The 16,151-nt window shown below is 36.1% G+C and overlaps 2 protein-coding genes across 2 annotated transcripts in view; both read left to right on the top strand.

Moving 5' to 3' along the window:
- The window catches only part of GPATCH1 (G-patch domain containing 1), a 15,986-nt gene extending 671 nt beyond the window's left edge, over positions 1 to 15,315 (top strand). The window contains 19 exon segments of the mRNA XM_035891536.1: positions 951 to 1,107; positions 1,391 to 1,476; positions 1,912 to 2,072; positions 2,422 to 2,519; positions 2,683 to 2,741; positions 3,101 to 3,346; positions 4,150 to 4,297; positions 5,040 to 5,119; positions 6,032 to 6,236; positions 6,866 to 7,153; positions 8,996 to 9,177; positions 9,460 to 9,587; positions 9,858 to 9,991; positions 10,328 to 10,497; positions 11,192 to 11,396; positions 12,479 to 12,589; positions 13,046 to 13,170; positions 13,613 to 13,809; positions 14,994 to 15,315. Of these exon segments, the coding sequence (XP_035747429.1) occupies positions 951 to 1,107; positions 1,391 to 1,476; positions 1,912 to 2,072; positions 2,422 to 2,519; positions 2,683 to 2,741; positions 3,101 to 3,346; positions 4,150 to 4,297; positions 5,040 to 5,119; positions 6,032 to 6,236; positions 6,866 to 7,153; positions 8,996 to 9,177; positions 9,460 to 9,587; positions 9,858 to 9,991; positions 10,328 to 10,497; positions 11,192 to 11,396; positions 12,479 to 12,589; positions 13,046 to 13,170; positions 13,613 to 13,809; positions 14,994 to 15,015 (2,802 nt within the window). The 3' untranslated portion in view covers positions 15,016 to 15,315.
- Positions 15,094 to 16,151, top strand: part of WDR88 (WD repeat domain 88) — a 17,576-nt gene continuing 16,518 nt past the window's right edge. Inside the window, exon 1 of the mRNA XM_035891535.1 lies at positions 15,094 to 15,146. Coding sequence (XP_035747428.1) covers positions 15,094 to 15,146 — 53 coding nt within the window. The remainder of the gene's footprint in view (positions 15,147 to 16,151) is intronic.

Raw genomic sequence — 16,151 nt, 5'->3', positions numbered from 1 at the left:
TGGGGCGTCCCGGACGGGCCGCCCGGTTCGCGTCGGTCTGCTCCGGGGCCGCTCTCCGCCTCCTTAGGGCCTTCGCTTCGGGAACGCTGTGGTGTGTGGGCCCAGCGCAGACCTGCCTGCCCCTTCTGCCTCTGCTGTGGGGCGTAGGGGCTGCCTTGGCAGCCGTGCTGGCCTGCCAGAGGGGTGCTGCGCCGGGCCTGGGCGAGGGGCCGTGGGGTAAAGCAGCCTTGGAACGGAAGGCCGGCTTCCCGCGACGGGAATGTGGAAAGGTTCTCTCAGCACCGTAGCGGCTTTCCGGCATGCGGCTGCGGGCCCGGGGTGCCCCAGGGTTTGTGCCGGCACTGTTCCGGCTGGAGCTGGGGGCCTGACTGTCTTTCTGTCCTTTCCCCAAGCCTCAAAAAAAGTAGAGTTCAAATATAACAGCTCAGGGATGTGCAGTTATAGTGAGGTGAACATCCTCCACTTGTACTCATGAGACAGACTCGGCATTGTCCAAGCGCTTCTGTACAGCCGCGACTCCTGAGTCTGTGCCACTTAATTCATAGAAGTGTTGTTAAAAAGGTGCAAATCTTTATGCCAAAGTCGATAGCTTTTGTGTTTTGATTCAGTTTTGGACAATTCTGATGTGTAATTTCTCAGGACAGTTACTTAAGTGACAAAATCCTGTCAGGGGTCTTACATACTAGACAGCTAAACGTGTCCTTCCACAGGAAAAAAAAATATTCTCAGAACTCGTTAGAATTTACGACTTCTATTTGAACACTTCATGCTTTCACTTTAGCAGTGTACATCAACACTGTATACAGATATTTAAAGTAGGGTGGGAATAAACGTAAACTGCTGATGCTTTCCACTTCGGGTTGGCTACTACTTGCTCCAGTTCTTAATTGCAAGGAAGAAATGGCATCTGGAGCAAGTGGAGAGTCCATTCTTTCAGCGTTGTGACTTAGCTTCTGATTTATCTGATTGTAGGTGAACGAATTAAAAAGCCAGTTCCTCTTCAAGAACAGACTGTTAAAGATGCAAAGGGACGATATCAGCGTTTCCATGGAGCATTTACTGGTGGTTTCTCTGCTGGTTACTTTAACACTGTTGGCACAAAGGAAGGTGAGATATTTTTCTGTCTTCTGGGAAGGGTTAATCGATTACCATAATTTAATGTTAGTGAAAACAAGTTAACTGTCATTAAGCTTTTTTTTTCCTGCTGCTCCTTATACTATAAATAGTTTAAACAGTTGCCAAAGTTATTTCCACTTGAGTTTTTGGACTGCAGTTTTATAGATGTTCCCTTGGTGTATCCTTAATGTGTAAGGTTGAAATGTTTGCATTGTTTTCAAATACTATGTTGCAGTTTACAGTTCATTACTTAATATATTAATTCTATTTAAAGGATGGACTCCTTCAGCTTTTGTATCATCACGGCAGAAGAGAGCAGACAGAACCATTCTTGGACCAGAAGACTTCATGGATGAAGAGGTAAATTTAGAAAGGAATGCAAATCTTTTGGAAGTAGTTGCCATGACAGCAGATTTTTCAGGCATTGAAATCTTCTAAAGAATTTAAGTAGCAAAATGGAAGTAACTTTAAAATTACTTCTTGTATACAGTGTTATACTGCTAGGTCCTATAGGCTGTTTCATAGATTCACTTAGGAAGCTCCTGTAATCTGAATATTAACCCCCCCCCCCCATACTCAACACTTGCACTTTCTCTATCTGCAAATACAAATACTTCTGAAACTGTTTAAAATATGACCATTTAAGTTATTGAAAAAGCAACTGTATAAATGGCTTGAAAAATTTAGCCAGGATGAGGGTCATATCCTGTTTTCTTTCCTTTACCATTACCCTAAGTAAGCATTTGAAGGAAAAACTTTTAATCTAAATTTTTCTATTTTGTCTATATTTTCCAGGATCTTAGTGAATTTGGGATAGCACCAAAAGACATTACAACCACAGATGATTTTGCATCCAAAGCCAAAGACAGAATAAAAGAGAAAGCTAGACAGATTGCAGGAGTAGTTGCTGCCATTCCAGGAACCACCGCATTTGATGATTTAATAGGACCATCAAAGTACGTAAATGTAAATGAAAGTTAACCAAACAATTCCTTTCACTTAAAGTGTTGTATTGGTTAGAAAAGTAATGTTTGACCACAGTAATCCATGAAAGAGACTGGGAGATCTGCAGTGTTATGCTTTCTAAGTGGCCTCCACCTGGATTTTTGTTTTGTACGTGCAGACTTGTGCCAGGTAAACATTTACAAACTGGGATGTAGTGTCTATGCAAATGTTGATGTATTCAGATTTGATTTTAAAGTGAGGTATAAAAACATCATTTGGAATGGCATATATGTATATTATTTCTCAATAAATATTAAAAAGTGGTTTGAGGTAATTTTTTTCCATTTGTTTTCTTCTTAGAATTACAGTTGGGGTTGAACTGTTACGAAAAATGGGCTGGAAAGAAGGACAAGGAATTGGACCGCGAGTCAAAAGAAAGCCACGCAGGCAGAAACCTGGTAAGTTCAACGAAGTTCCTGAACTCATTAACAGAAAGTTAGCATTCGTAGACTGATTAGAAAGTTAATTTTAAAACCTCCTTTTATTTGGTCTGTCTCTTTAATTTTAGAGAACTTTAATAAAGAATTGTAATTTAATATGATACTATTATGTCTCTTACAGACCCTGCAGTGAAAGTATACGGTTGTGCGTTACCACCTGGACTGTCTGAGGGTTCTGAGGTATTGAACAGGCAAAAGTTGTTTGTTGACTTATGTAAGAATGTGTGCTAACACATTTAAAAAAAAAACCAAAAAAACCCAACCAAACTTACTTGATGTCTTTGAACAGTATTCTAACATTCAGTTCCAAGTTTTTTTTAAAAGTATTCATAAATACTTATTATGCTTATTGTGAAGAAAGGTTTAAATCTAACTAAATTTATTCTTTTGCTACCTAAGTAGGTGTAGTTCATACATATTTTCTTCTATAATTTAGGAAATGCAAACTTATCTAATCTCATGTTAACTAAGTGTTGCAAAAGCTCAACATACAAAACTTTTAGTCATATTTGCTGTTATATACTTTTATTTTATACAAGGATGAAGAGGATGAATACCAGCCAGAGAATGTGACATTTGCACCAAAAGATGTAATGCCTGTAGATTTGACTCCAAAAGATAATGTCCATGGACTTGGCTATAAGGGTTTGGACCCCTCACAAGCTTTGTTTGGTGCATCCGGAAGAGAACACCTGAATCTTTTCACAGGTGGTTCTGAAGACACAAGCAATTTACTTGGTGATCTGAGACACAGTAAAGCAAGAAAACTTGGTATTACAGGTCAGGTAAGGACATTTTTTAATGCATTTTATTATTAGTGCAGTAAAATCTAAATAAATGTTGTTTTTTCTTCTGTGGAAGGCACCTAGTCGTAGGCTTGTAAGAAATCTTAAGTGTGGTTTTAGAACAGGGTGGGGTTTTTTTGTTTTTACTTAATATGAGGATGTGGGCAAATCCTTGGAATTCTTAAATGCCTTCACTTATCAATATTGTTAAAGAGAACTATAAAATGCCTCGCTCTGAATATTTGGTGGAGAAAATTCATGTGTGACTTTGATTAGAGAAAGCTAATATGGTTTTAGTTTACCTTTTTTGTCAATTTTACTTTCAGTAACGTTGAATCTGTTGGCTAGAGAGGTTTTGCTTCCCTCCATGGTATTTGTAGTTCTTGTGTAGAAGCACTGTCAATTTATATTTCTGGGAATTATACTTTAACTTCCATGCCAACTTACACTTGCTCTTAGTCAGACTGCAAATGTTACCTTGTGGAATTAGGCTGCTGTCCTCATCTTGTACAGACCAGATTCACCATCTCTCCCTGTCAGGGGAGTGGAATATGTTTGCTTTTGTGTTCACTGAGGTCTGGGTTACACATTTTTTTTTTTTTTTTTTTTTTTCCCCCCCACTACTGGGTAGCACTTTTTTTTGTGAAGCTGTACGTTTTTCCCAGTGTGTGTGTGTATATATATACTGGACGTCATACGTAATATAGATGGATAGATATACATGTAGATGTGTTCTGACATGTGACTTAAAAGTATTATTTTTACACCTTCAAATTCTCCTTTTAATTTAAAATTTATTTTAGGCTTTTGGTGTAGGAGCTTTAGAGGAAGAAGACGATGATATTTATGCAACTGAAACACTGTCAAAATACGATACAGTTCTAAAAGATGAGGAACCTGGAGATGGCTTGTATGGCTGGACAGCACCTAAGCAGTATAAATCCAGAAAAAGTAAGAACTGTAATTCTATCTAAAGAGCTAGTGTAATTTGTATTTGGGGGAAAAAAAAATACGTAAGTTTAGTCCCTATTTTCCAAATATTTTAATTTTCAGTGGACTTGTGTCTTCTAGCCCTGATGTCTGAAACTTCATCTAGTCTTCCTTCTATATTGAAGCGTCTAAATCTGGAAATAATTTCCAAAGTCCTCCACTAATCCTAGTAGAGATTAAACCCCCAAATTATGTTTTTAAAAGGACAGTATGTGCTGCTTTGAGATACAGCATTCGGTTCCACTGAAGGAAACAAATGATTGTGAATTGTGGCTACAAAATATGACCCAATACTTGCAAAGAGAAATTTTTGTATATACTTGTGTATTTTCGAATAACATTTGTAAATTCTGTCTTGATACCATAACTTTTAAGTGCATGAAATACTGTAGTGATTTCTAGAGTACCTTTTGACGTTAGTTTTACACAATTAATTGCACTCGTAATGTTAGCTATGCACAGTAGCGACACCATTGCCTCACTATTAGCCATGTTCATCTTACAGCAATCTCTCTGGTAGTTTTTAGCTGTATAATACTAATCCAGATTTAGAACCCTTGATCTTAAATGAAAGGCAGCAACGACAAAGAACTACAATTATATTCCATAAAATATATTGAAAAATGGAAAATATTCAGGAAAAAATGCTTTTTGCCCAACATACATGTTTTAAATATTGACCAACTCTATCATCATTTTATAGGGTCTGAAAGAGAAGTTAAATATATAGGCAAAATCTTGGATGGTTTTTCCTTGGCATCAAAATCATCAGCGCCAAGCAAGGTAAGCAGTTACTGGTATTTTTGTATTAAGAATAACATCAGCAAATTGACATGTGAGCTGTATGGACTTTACTGTTGCTCAATGTTTATGTTCTTAGAAATTAAAGTTCTGGTCAGCGGTAAAGACTGCTGAATGAGCAAAAATATAGAATTGGAGGCTATTCAATACAAACCTAAAATTTGTCAGACTACTGGGTGAATTTAAAGTCTGCCTGTGTACTGGCTTTGAACAAATGCCTTCCGCACTATCCACTGTTATTTGGCATGAAGCTGGAAGAATGGTTTGATTTAACTTTGAAATAAAAAAAGTACATCTTTTGCCTCTAGATCTTTCAGGTGTAACATTCAGTTTCCTGTAAAAATCAGGACCCATGCTTCATCTACTTCACTATTTTGGTGACAAGTAAATTTGTTAGCCCTATTCTTAGGTTTGCATCATTTATGCCGTATATATTTGCATAAATTAGAATGACAAACAGAATTGTGTGAAAGACATGAAAATACAGTAAGCACAGAAATACTCGATAGTCCGATTAATTGATTAAATCATGTGACTTCTGTTTAAAAAATAAATAAATTATTAAGCAATGCCAACAGGGTTTTCTCAAATAAAAGCAATGCATATTAAGAGTCTTGTTAATTTTGCTGTGGGTTGATGTGCACGTTTTCCTATTTTTCATAATCATTACATATTAACAGTGCAATAGTTTGTTCCCAAAGTTTGTATTACGATGCAATTTACTGACTGCGTCTAAAAGAATCAGTAACTTGTAATACCTGTTTCTACCACTAAGATGTAAATTGAGGGATTTTTAGATTGAGGTGACTTTTTCTGAAACACATTAGTAAGTGTTAAATACAAAGTTGTATCTCTCTCTTAGTGGATTTTTGTTTTGTCACTCCCCCCGCCAAGATCTATCCACCACCTGACCTGCCACGAAACTACAGACCAGTCCATTACTTCCGACCTGTGATAGCAGCTGGGAATGAAAACAGCCGTTTACAGAAGGCATTGGAGGAATCAACTGGAAAACTTGAGAGTGATACGACACACCAAAGCAGGCATGCTTTGAATGCATCTCAGAGGGGGGAACGAATAGGAGAGACTGGTCTAAAAGGTATTGATATGTGTGACTGTACCTTTGCTTGTGTTTCAGGTCGCTTGTTTGTTTATATAACAATAAAATTTGGTCTAGCCTTGAACACATATTTTTGAATATAAAAATATTAAATATAGTTGCAGTAGCTAGAATACTTTGTCATTGCTCAGTTTCATCTCAACCAATGAACTGTTGACATATCTGCCTGTATTTTCATTTACTTAAATTTTTTAAAGATGAAAAGTATGTATGCAATTGTGTTTTGTTATGCTGTTTGTTTTTTTTCTTTTTTTGTGGCCTCATTATGAATTCAGAATATAGTAGCCTTGAGCTGGGTTTTTTTCCTGTAAAACGAGGTTTCACTGAAATACACGTAAATTCACTAAAAAGGTAATTCGTAAATGTGGTTTGCATTTTTATCTACAGTAATAAAGTTTACAAAGTAATATGTAAGTATGTGGTAAATAGCATAAAAGTGGAAGAGTGGCCAGTTTTTTACCTACCATTATACTGTTTATTGATGCTTAAGAGCATTTTCTGTGTATCTATATGAATAGTGGTAGGCTTTTTTCCTCCACTTAAGCGGCAGAAATAGTTGTAGTAATTTTTCATTTCTATTTATCTCTTACTGCTTTTTTTGGTTTTAGGTCCAGCTCCTTCTGTTTTGGAATATCTGTCTGAGAAAGATAGAGAAAGACTCAAAGAAGTGAAACAAGCATCTGAACAACAAATGAAAGCAAAAATGTTGCCTCAGCAGTCACGAAATAGCAGATTCCAGCCAGCCTCCCCGGATGATGCTTCTCACAAATGGCAAATGCTGTTGGGGGGACAGTTAGCAAATGCTGGTTCTAGTGACTTCAAACCATTTGCAAGAAATCCAGAAAAACAAAAAAGATACGAAAGTTTTGTGAAAAGTCTTAAGCAAGGAGAAAAAGGTAACTGAAGAGATTAATACGGACATTTTCATTTTTCTCTGGAAAAAATATGTCTTGATTTACGCCTCCCCCCCCGCCCCCATCCTGTTGTATTTTATGTTCACTATGAGTTCTCTTCCTGAATTTCACAGTATTTCTCCTTCTACTTCTTTTTGGGGCCAATATTAAAAGAAATTTTTACTCATACTTAATTGTGTTGAATTCAGGAAAACTGCTCAGTAATTTGTCAGCAAGACTTGATTTTAGGCATTACATTTCATACTTTTATGCTGTAGCAGAAGCAAAGTTCTCCAGGATGTCCTACTTAATTGCCTATATTTCTGGGTTTCCCTTCTTTCATTTGCCAAAGTAGACTTCAGCTTTGGCCAGTACCATAAACTATGCATGGAACAAGCATTTTAATTTAGTTTGTTTCTCTTTGAGGAGTAAAACTGACAGATCTATCTGACTATAAAGGCAGAAAAATTATCAGGTCACAATTGAATGGCAATTTTTTGCCTTTTCCCACACAAGACAGGAAGAATCAAAAGAAAACCCACACCCTGCACTTCCAGGGGAGATAAGGGCCCTAAAGTGAATGAAGTAGTTCACACTTGTCAAAGCTTGTATTACATGTCCTTTGGATACTCAGACTGCCACTGTAGCTTATGTTTGTCTCAAAAATTCATGGCTGTAAAATCATAGCATACCTGCAGAGCTCCTACTCAAAACAAAAAAAAACCAACCCCTTCATCTGCTCTTTTTGTGTTGTTTCAGTCTCATTCCATTTTGTCTGTTTTTGTTATTAAATGATACTGTGGTGTATCTTACGTTAAACCAGGTACTTACAATACCATGTGAGTTCCCCAGTACTGTGATTTTTCTGTAAGGCATAAAAAGCTGAAATGTGCTCTAAGGAGGTCATCATCATCATGTGAATCTAGATAAAAAAAAAAAAAAAAAAAAAAAAAGCTTGGTTGTACTTTAGAATTTAGAAACAAAGGGGCTATTGGTGAAGAAGAAAAAGGGCACCAGCAAAGTTTTGCAGAGGAAAGGGTATAGTGTCAGGTGGAAAACCTGTTATTTTAGGATTTCTTTCAATAATCCTTTTCACTATAGGGAAAAATATTTCCTGATCAGTAGCCTCTTCTGGTTACCGCATTGGGACAGACTACTTAAGCTTTGGAGCCGTAGTTCCTTGGTTCAGCACTGTGTTTTTCCCTGTGTAAAATCGAGCAGCCTCTTATGACTGTAAGTGCCTCCTTAGACATAATGATGAAAATGCAGAAATATTTAAATAACTTGAATTATTAAGATTCTGCTTGTAAGAGTGTCTTTGCTTAGCTGGTGTTATTTTCTATTCATTCTGGGAGCAAATGTGAGCCCATTGCTTTAAACAGGATCTGTTTAAACACACAAAAAACGGTGTCCACATTTTCTGTTGTCAGTGGGTACTTCGTATACCAGAAAGCCCCTTGAAGTTACAACCCACTGGTTAACTTTTTTGTTCTGTGTTTTAGTTATTTGATAAAGCTTTGGATTATACGTTTTGTTTTAAACACCTATTAAATACATAAAGTATTTTGAACATGCCTTAGAGGGCAATGAGTAAGGAGTTAGCATTACAAATAAAATGATCTAAAATATCTGTCTTGCATTTGGCAAATACTATCATTCTTGCTATCTTGAAAAACTACCTCCACTTATCAAGGAATGACACGGTTGAGAGTAATACTATCCTTAAACTAAATACTCATTAAATACTTGAAAGGGTGTTTTCTTATTATCTTATTTTTTGTTTGAAAAGTGTCAGACCTAAGTAAGCTGTAATCTCTGCTAAGCATTTCTCTCCTTATCCTATAGTAGATACATTGGAGCATTATTTAGACCCGAGTATGACAGAATGGGAGCGAGGAAGAGAGCAAGAGGAGTTCTTCCGTGCAGCAATGTTCTACAAATCCTCAAACTCAACACTGTCATCCAGGTTTACCCGGGCCAAATATGAAGATGATGTTGACAAAGTCGAAGTTCCTCGGGACCAAGAGGTATATGCTGTTTACAGTCTTTTAGTACATTGAAGCTGCAGTTGCTGCCTTAACCCTGACCTTCAAAATTCTTTTTCTTTAAAACTCTTTTATAGATACAATGTCAGTGTTTTGTTGCCATTCAGTTTAGCAAACTTTTGAAAACACTACATGCAAAGCAGTGATTTGTTAAACTACACTTAATTATTTATGTTTCTGTTCTGTTCTTAACTTTTACAACAGTAATACTCAATTCTGTAAGTTGTTACTTATTTAGCAGCTATAAATATTTGACTTTTTCAGAATGATCTTGATGATAAGGAAACTGCTGTGAAGATGAAGATGTTTGGCAAACTCACAAGAGACAAGTTTGAATGGCATCCTGAAAAGCTTTTGTGTAAAAGATTTAATGTTCCTGATCCATATCCTGAGTAAGATGATTGATACTGATATTTGTAACACTTTTTCAAAACTCTGAGTTTTTCATATGCTTGAGGAAAATCTGGCTTGATGTTTTCGTGTCATAATAGATGTAATACAGAACTGCCTAATGTTTTTATTTGCCTCATTAAATGTGGTGACCACTGACAAAATAGTATGCATTTTAAGAATGACTGTAGGTGTTTCAGCTTGTTGTAGATAATTTGAGGCCTTTTCTCTGTTGAAAACAATAATCAACAAATGTTTTTATTTCCGTCTAGATCGTCCATTGTTGGGTTACCAAAAGTGAAACGAGACAAATATTCTGTGTTTAATTTCTTAACTCTGCCTGAGCCCAGTACATCTGTTACTCAAGCAACAAATGAAAAAGTCCAACAGAATAATAGTCTTAACAGTAAGTTTGTTGTTACTTTATTCATTTAGCCATAAATGAGATAATAGTATAGAAAAAGCATATCTTTGTCATGGAGAACTTATCCACGTGATTTTTTTTTTTTAATTAAAAAAACCCAAAGAAACTGAAAATTAAATTCAGTGACATAAAAACTGAAGTCAGTGACATTATGCTAATTTCTTCTACCTAGAAGACCTTTTATAGGTCAGATATTCATTAGAGAGGTTTAAAATTGTCAAACTATACTGAAGAAGCAGAGTAATTTAAAATCAAGTAGGCCATGCAATGCAGGATAATTTGGCATGCAACTGATTTGAATATTTTGGGTGTTTTTAGAATCAAAGAAACCTTCAAGATGGGATGTGTCAGATAAGGAGAAGGAGAAAAAAGATTCTATCAGTGAATTCATTAGTCTTGCTAGATCAAAAGCTGATGTTCAGCAGCAGCCACCGGTGCCAGCAAGAGAAGAATGTGGAACTGAGCCAAGTGAAACTCTTCCCACTGAGGTGAGTTAACAACAGTGTTTGAACTTAAAGGGAAGTAGCTGTAAACCTTCACAGCCCTGAAATAAGATTGGGTAATGTATGAATTGATTTAATACAAATCAGTTTGCAGAAGAGCCAACTCGGGATAAGCAAAGATGTGAGATTGTACTTTGAAGAATTTTGAGGTTATAACTCTGAGATGTAAAACATTTACAACATACAAGGACAGCAGGTATGACTGTACTTGAAGTAGCAGCTTCAGAGAAGATAAAACGTAGCTCAGCAGTCTGGGAGTTAAATTCAGTCCCTTATACTCAGGTTGCTCACAGGCACAGAATATATTTTTTTCTGCTTTGAGTGGAGGAGGATGCATGCTTTGGGGAGAAAGGCGATGTCTTCCTTTTGCTTAAATTTAGTAGTTGTATAATTGAAGTTTGAATTAATGAATTAAAATTTATATTATATGTGGATCTATTTTCAACTGGCTGTGTAGCGCACAAATTGCACTTCCCTTTGCAGGACATTGACTTAGCTTAGTAGTGTTTCAGAGTTTTACTATTTTGGACTAGCAGCTCCTAAGATAGTCTATTTCACAGCTATTGTGATATTTGAGTGTTTTATAAACACATGTCAGCATGTTTGAAGTTATTGCTTAACAGAGAGATTGTTACTTTCTGTAGTGTTTAATACAGTTTGTTATGACACTGTTTTGCAGGTAGCTAATGAAGATAAGGATCAGGAAGAAGAAAGCAGACCATCCATGGACTTATTTAAGGCCATCTTTGTGAGTTCCTCAGATGAAAAATCATCTTCCTCTGAAGAAGAGAGTGATGAAGAACAGCAACCAGCTACTTCGGTAATAGATTCAGAAACCACCAAGCAAGCTGATTTACCAGACGGTTCTTCATCTGATATACAAGGTAGTACTTAATGCATGTTCATTTTTATAAATACCTTGTAAAAGCTTCATTTATGAATCAAGTACTCCAGGACTGCTAGGGCAGTGCTATGCTCCTGTGCAGGTCATCTGGCACTGGTGGAGCTGGCCATGTAGACCTGAATAAGGCCTTGCATGTTACAGTGGTATTTACGTTGTCATGTGTCTTGCATAGATTTTACAAGCAAACTGCCTTATGGAATATGCTTGTTAAACACTGAGGGGGAAGAAACCATCTAATGTTAGAGCATACATTACCGAGAAATACAGGGAAACTTTTATACCTATGACAAATTGCAAGATAGATCGATAAATTATTACTGTCTTGTGGTGGATATTTGATAGATTCAGAAATAAATAACTTGCATTTCATTGATAATTAAGTTCACTCTTTAAATATTGACATTCCAGTAAAATATAAGGTTGAAATCATTTTACTAAGACATCAAAAAGTTGCATTTTATTTGTATTCTAGTTATAAAAGTTGCCAGAATACTTCCACAAGAGAGGGAGAAGACCAGTCTTTTACTCTACTTTCTAGTAAACTTTAGTAAGCGACCTGTAAAAACTTCCCATGTTTTCAGGATGTCATTAAATTAACAAAATATACACTATACTTCACTTACAATGGAAATACTTTGTCCACTTACTGTCACAGTTGGTTCTCTTAACGTCTAACTTTCAGATTAACTTTATCCTTCTTGTGGAGTCTTTTTTTTCATTCTAAGTAATGGAGAAGTAGTACTGTGCTACTAAATAAAAGCAAACACATGCACTGGTATTTATTTAATTAGTAGTTGTATAGTGTAAAAGGTTAATTTTGATTAAAAAGAAAAAAAAAACAAACCAAACCAATATGTTGACATGTTTCAGAATGTCAGCTATCCAGCTGGCCAAAGCAGTCCACAGAGATATATAATGCTGATCAATTTGCTTTCTTAGAGGTTTTTAGAAAGCCTCCTTTAACTTTCTTCAGCACTTCTGGGAAAAAGTGTTAACTTATTTTCTTTTGAAATAAAGAAGTTTTGGTTTGGTTTTTTTTTGTTTGGTTTTTTTTTTTTGTAGAGAATGTGGCTGCTACAACTGATCCTGGCATTTCTTTGTTGCCTACTTCAAAGCAGGAACTGGATGCAACAGAGGAATTTGGACCAAAGTTGCCTCCAGCTTTTTCTTCTGGTAGGTTCTGTAGACTTCTAGTGTGTAAATTCTGCATACTGAAGTTGTATGTGAGATATATGATACTTCTCTTTAAAAAACATTGGTGAATAGGCACTTTACCTCTTAATGCCCATGTCAAACTGGTATCAGCAAATGCTTTGTTACCATGCTGTGATCCACTAGCAGGAACCTCTTTGCCTGCATACCAATTTTGTTGTAGCTCTATAGAGGCAATGATAAAAAATTGTAGTGAAAATACAGGACCAGCAATTTCTTTTAATAACAGATTGCAAAGGCATTTAATTACAGTAGGAAGGTTGCGGTTAGGAGTTTGACATTTCATTTCCATTTGAAAGTTTAGGGTTTTTTTTAATATTACTTTTAATCTAATAGGATAGCTTTCGAATTTATTTATTAAATTACCTTTTTTGTCTTTTTTTTTTTGTTTATTTCCTCATTTGCTTTGTTCTTTAGGCCCTACTTGGCAACAAGAACCAGTGGTGCCAGCAAGTTTTCCTGGGCCTAGTAGGAAAGAAAAACATAAAAAGCACAGAGAGAAACACAAGACTAAGAGAGAACACAAACAAAAAAAGGAAAAGGTATTTAATTTAAATAAACAGTTTATTGATTCTTTGATCTGCCAGTCAAAATTTTTTATTGTTTATGATAGGTTGTAGAAAGTAGGTATACTGGGACTAGAATTGAAGCAACTGAGTTTCTCAGGTATCTTGAAACCTGTATCCAACTAGAGTGCTGCTTTTTCTGCAGACACAGTGTGACTACAGACATAATATTGTGGGTAGTCTAATGTCGCACGCTGAAGATGCCAGGCATGTTCTGAGAACTGCGTATAATTCATGGCTTGTATACAAATAATAATGAAATTTATATTTTAGGGGGGTTGAGTGTTTGGGATGAAATGTGTGAGTTTGGTACATAATTCTTATCTCAGTCCGGGTAGTGGAAAAGAGTGATTGTTAAGTGTTCAGTTAAGCTTGGAGTCTACACTGAAATCACCTTTTTGCTGTTGCTGCCTTGCAGAAAAACCCAAGTCTTTCACAATGAAATAAGGGATTATTTCTCTTTTTACAGAAAAAGAAACATAAGAAACAGAAAAACAAAGGAAAACACAAGAATAAAAAATCAGAAAAAGACAGCAGCTCAGACACTGCAGATAGCAGTGACAGCCTTAGTGATACAGATACCCCAGGCTTGTCACCCAAAGAACTTCTAAGAAGGTAAACAGAAAGTTTGCTTAAACACTTGTAAATATTGCAGTGGACAACTAAAACTTTAATGTATGAGTTGTCATTCTAGTGAACCTATTTGCAACAAATATGCAGCCAGTCTCTTTATAAAATACTTTTTTTTTTTTTTTTTTTTAAATAAAGTGAGGAAAGATACAAATATTATAGGGTAGAAGCCTCTTGAGGTAAAGGGCACCAAACACAACTCTGCTAGTAAATGGAGGTTATAGTTAAAGATGACTGATATTTTTGGAAGGTATTTTGAATGGCACTTAAAAATTGACTAAGTGCAGGTGATGATTCGTGTTTCTGTTACTTTGTCTGGTTCACTTTACTTGGAGACATTGAAAGCAACATTATCTGCTTCAGAATGTTTTGAGTCTGCTTCAGTTTGTTGATAATTAGTGAAAGATCCGATTCAGATAGATCCATTGTGTGGCATTGATGCTTAAGATAATTCTGGGCTGGAGCACGGAGCAGTAAAGCAAGCAGAACAATGCTCAACTTGGATACATGTCTGCTAAATTTAGACTGTGCTGTTACATTTTTATAAACTACAGACTTTGACATAGTGCCAACAGAAATGTGAAAATTGAACGATTCGCAATTTCATTTTGCTCACACACTTGAACTAAAGTACAAACAAAAGTAACTGTCTGCAGTTCAGATCACAGTCAACTTCAAGTGCATCCCATGTGGAACAGCCACGGCATTGGCTTCTGTTTAGCATCTCTTACTAGCTGAAGGAGAGTTCTCAACATACTTGTTGAAATACCACATCCAGCTGGCCTAATGGCAAAATGATTGGGGTCTAGGTGTTCAGTGGAATGGACATGTACCAGCAGAAAGGCTGGCATTCCTTTGGAACTGAGCTTCAGTTATGTATTAGTGTTTTCTTGTTAAAAAAACCAAGCTACTTCTCTGATTTCTAAACAGCTAAAATATGTTTTTATGCATTTTGCACAGAATAGTTGGACTTCTTTGTACAAGCAGTTATTTTGGAAGTTTTTGCATTTGCATGTCTTTTTAGACCGCTGAGAAAATGTTTTTTTTTCTCATGTAACTCACATCTGTCTATTAAACTAAGGTTTAAGAAACTGCTCGCGTAATTAAATGTTCTTAATGTTGCATGTTACTATTCAGTCTGATCTCTTTTTTTTCTTTCTCCCTTTTAGATTAAAACAACTTCAGTATTGAAGAGGTAGCTTGCTTGCTTCAGTGCTGTATGACTTTTGATCTCAAATTTTTGATCTCCTCCATGATGGTAGATCAATCATGTGTACTTTGAAGCACTGTAGACACTGTATTCATATTGAATTTGTTTCAAAGTAGATGTGCATATGTGTATTTTGTGATGCTTCACGTGTTCAAAATGTATGGATTATGGAATGTTGAAAAGACTCCTTTCTGGGCAGCATAATCTGACATACTGCAGGCTCTGTTTTAATTAACATGAAACAAGATATTTTAATAAACTTAAGTATTAAGAATCATTTTTGTGTGGTACGTCATTGCCTAGGACCTCTAAAATGCTGGAGAGTAAATTTTCAGTCTGAATTAAGAAGTTAAAAATTAAAGCAATGTAAAATTTGTATGAGGTGCAAGTATTTCTAATGAGTCTAATGCAGAATTTCACATTGCAGTTTTGCAGTGTCTGGCTGTACTTCGAGTTACTTTTACATCTCCAAATTGTGTATAGCATTTACCATAGCAGATCTAAACTAATAAACCATCGCTTTGACACACTATTAAGGCTAATGTACTAAAATATTAGTACTATAATCTGCCTTATTTTGTGCAGTTACAATGAAAACTGTTTATACCACTTTTCTTTTTGTTTCATGCCTACATTTCAAAAGCAATTGTCATCTTGTAGAATTATTTTAATATCAACTATGAAATAATACTGAACTGCTCTTTGAATGATCAGGCTGTTAAAATAGACCCACAGAACTTCTCTTTCCAGTGTGCATGGAAGCCAAGAATATTCCTGCTTAAAACTATGAACAAAAGCCTTAAACTGAAATTCACTGTTGTTGATGGTGGTTCTCTGGGGCCCGATTTAATCTATTTTTTGGTATCCACAGCTTTGTGACAGCTCTTGATGACAGCAAAGTGATACAAGTCTTGTGTTGACACATGGATTGACTGGTTTTAAATGTAAATTCAATGAGAAAACTTGAGTGATGGAAGGAAAAATAAAATTTGGCCTCGAGGTTGCCTCCGTTACAGGACAAAAAATAAACCCGACAGCTGCATTACACGGTAGTTGCTTGGAGCTTGCCCCCGTGTTAAGGCGTCGGAGGTGTTTTGGCGGGAGCAGTAAGGCAGCC

Source organism: Egretta garzetta, unplaced genomic scaffold (assembly GCF_000687185.1).
Source record: "Egretta garzetta isolate BGI_Z169 unplaced genomic scaffold, ASM68718v1 scaffold23, whole genome shotgun sequence".
Classification (NCBI taxonomy): domain Eukaryota; kingdom Metazoa; phylum Chordata; class Aves; order Pelecaniformes; family Ardeidae; genus Egretta; species Egretta garzetta.
This window is presented reverse-complemented; position numbering and strand designations above follow the sequence as displayed.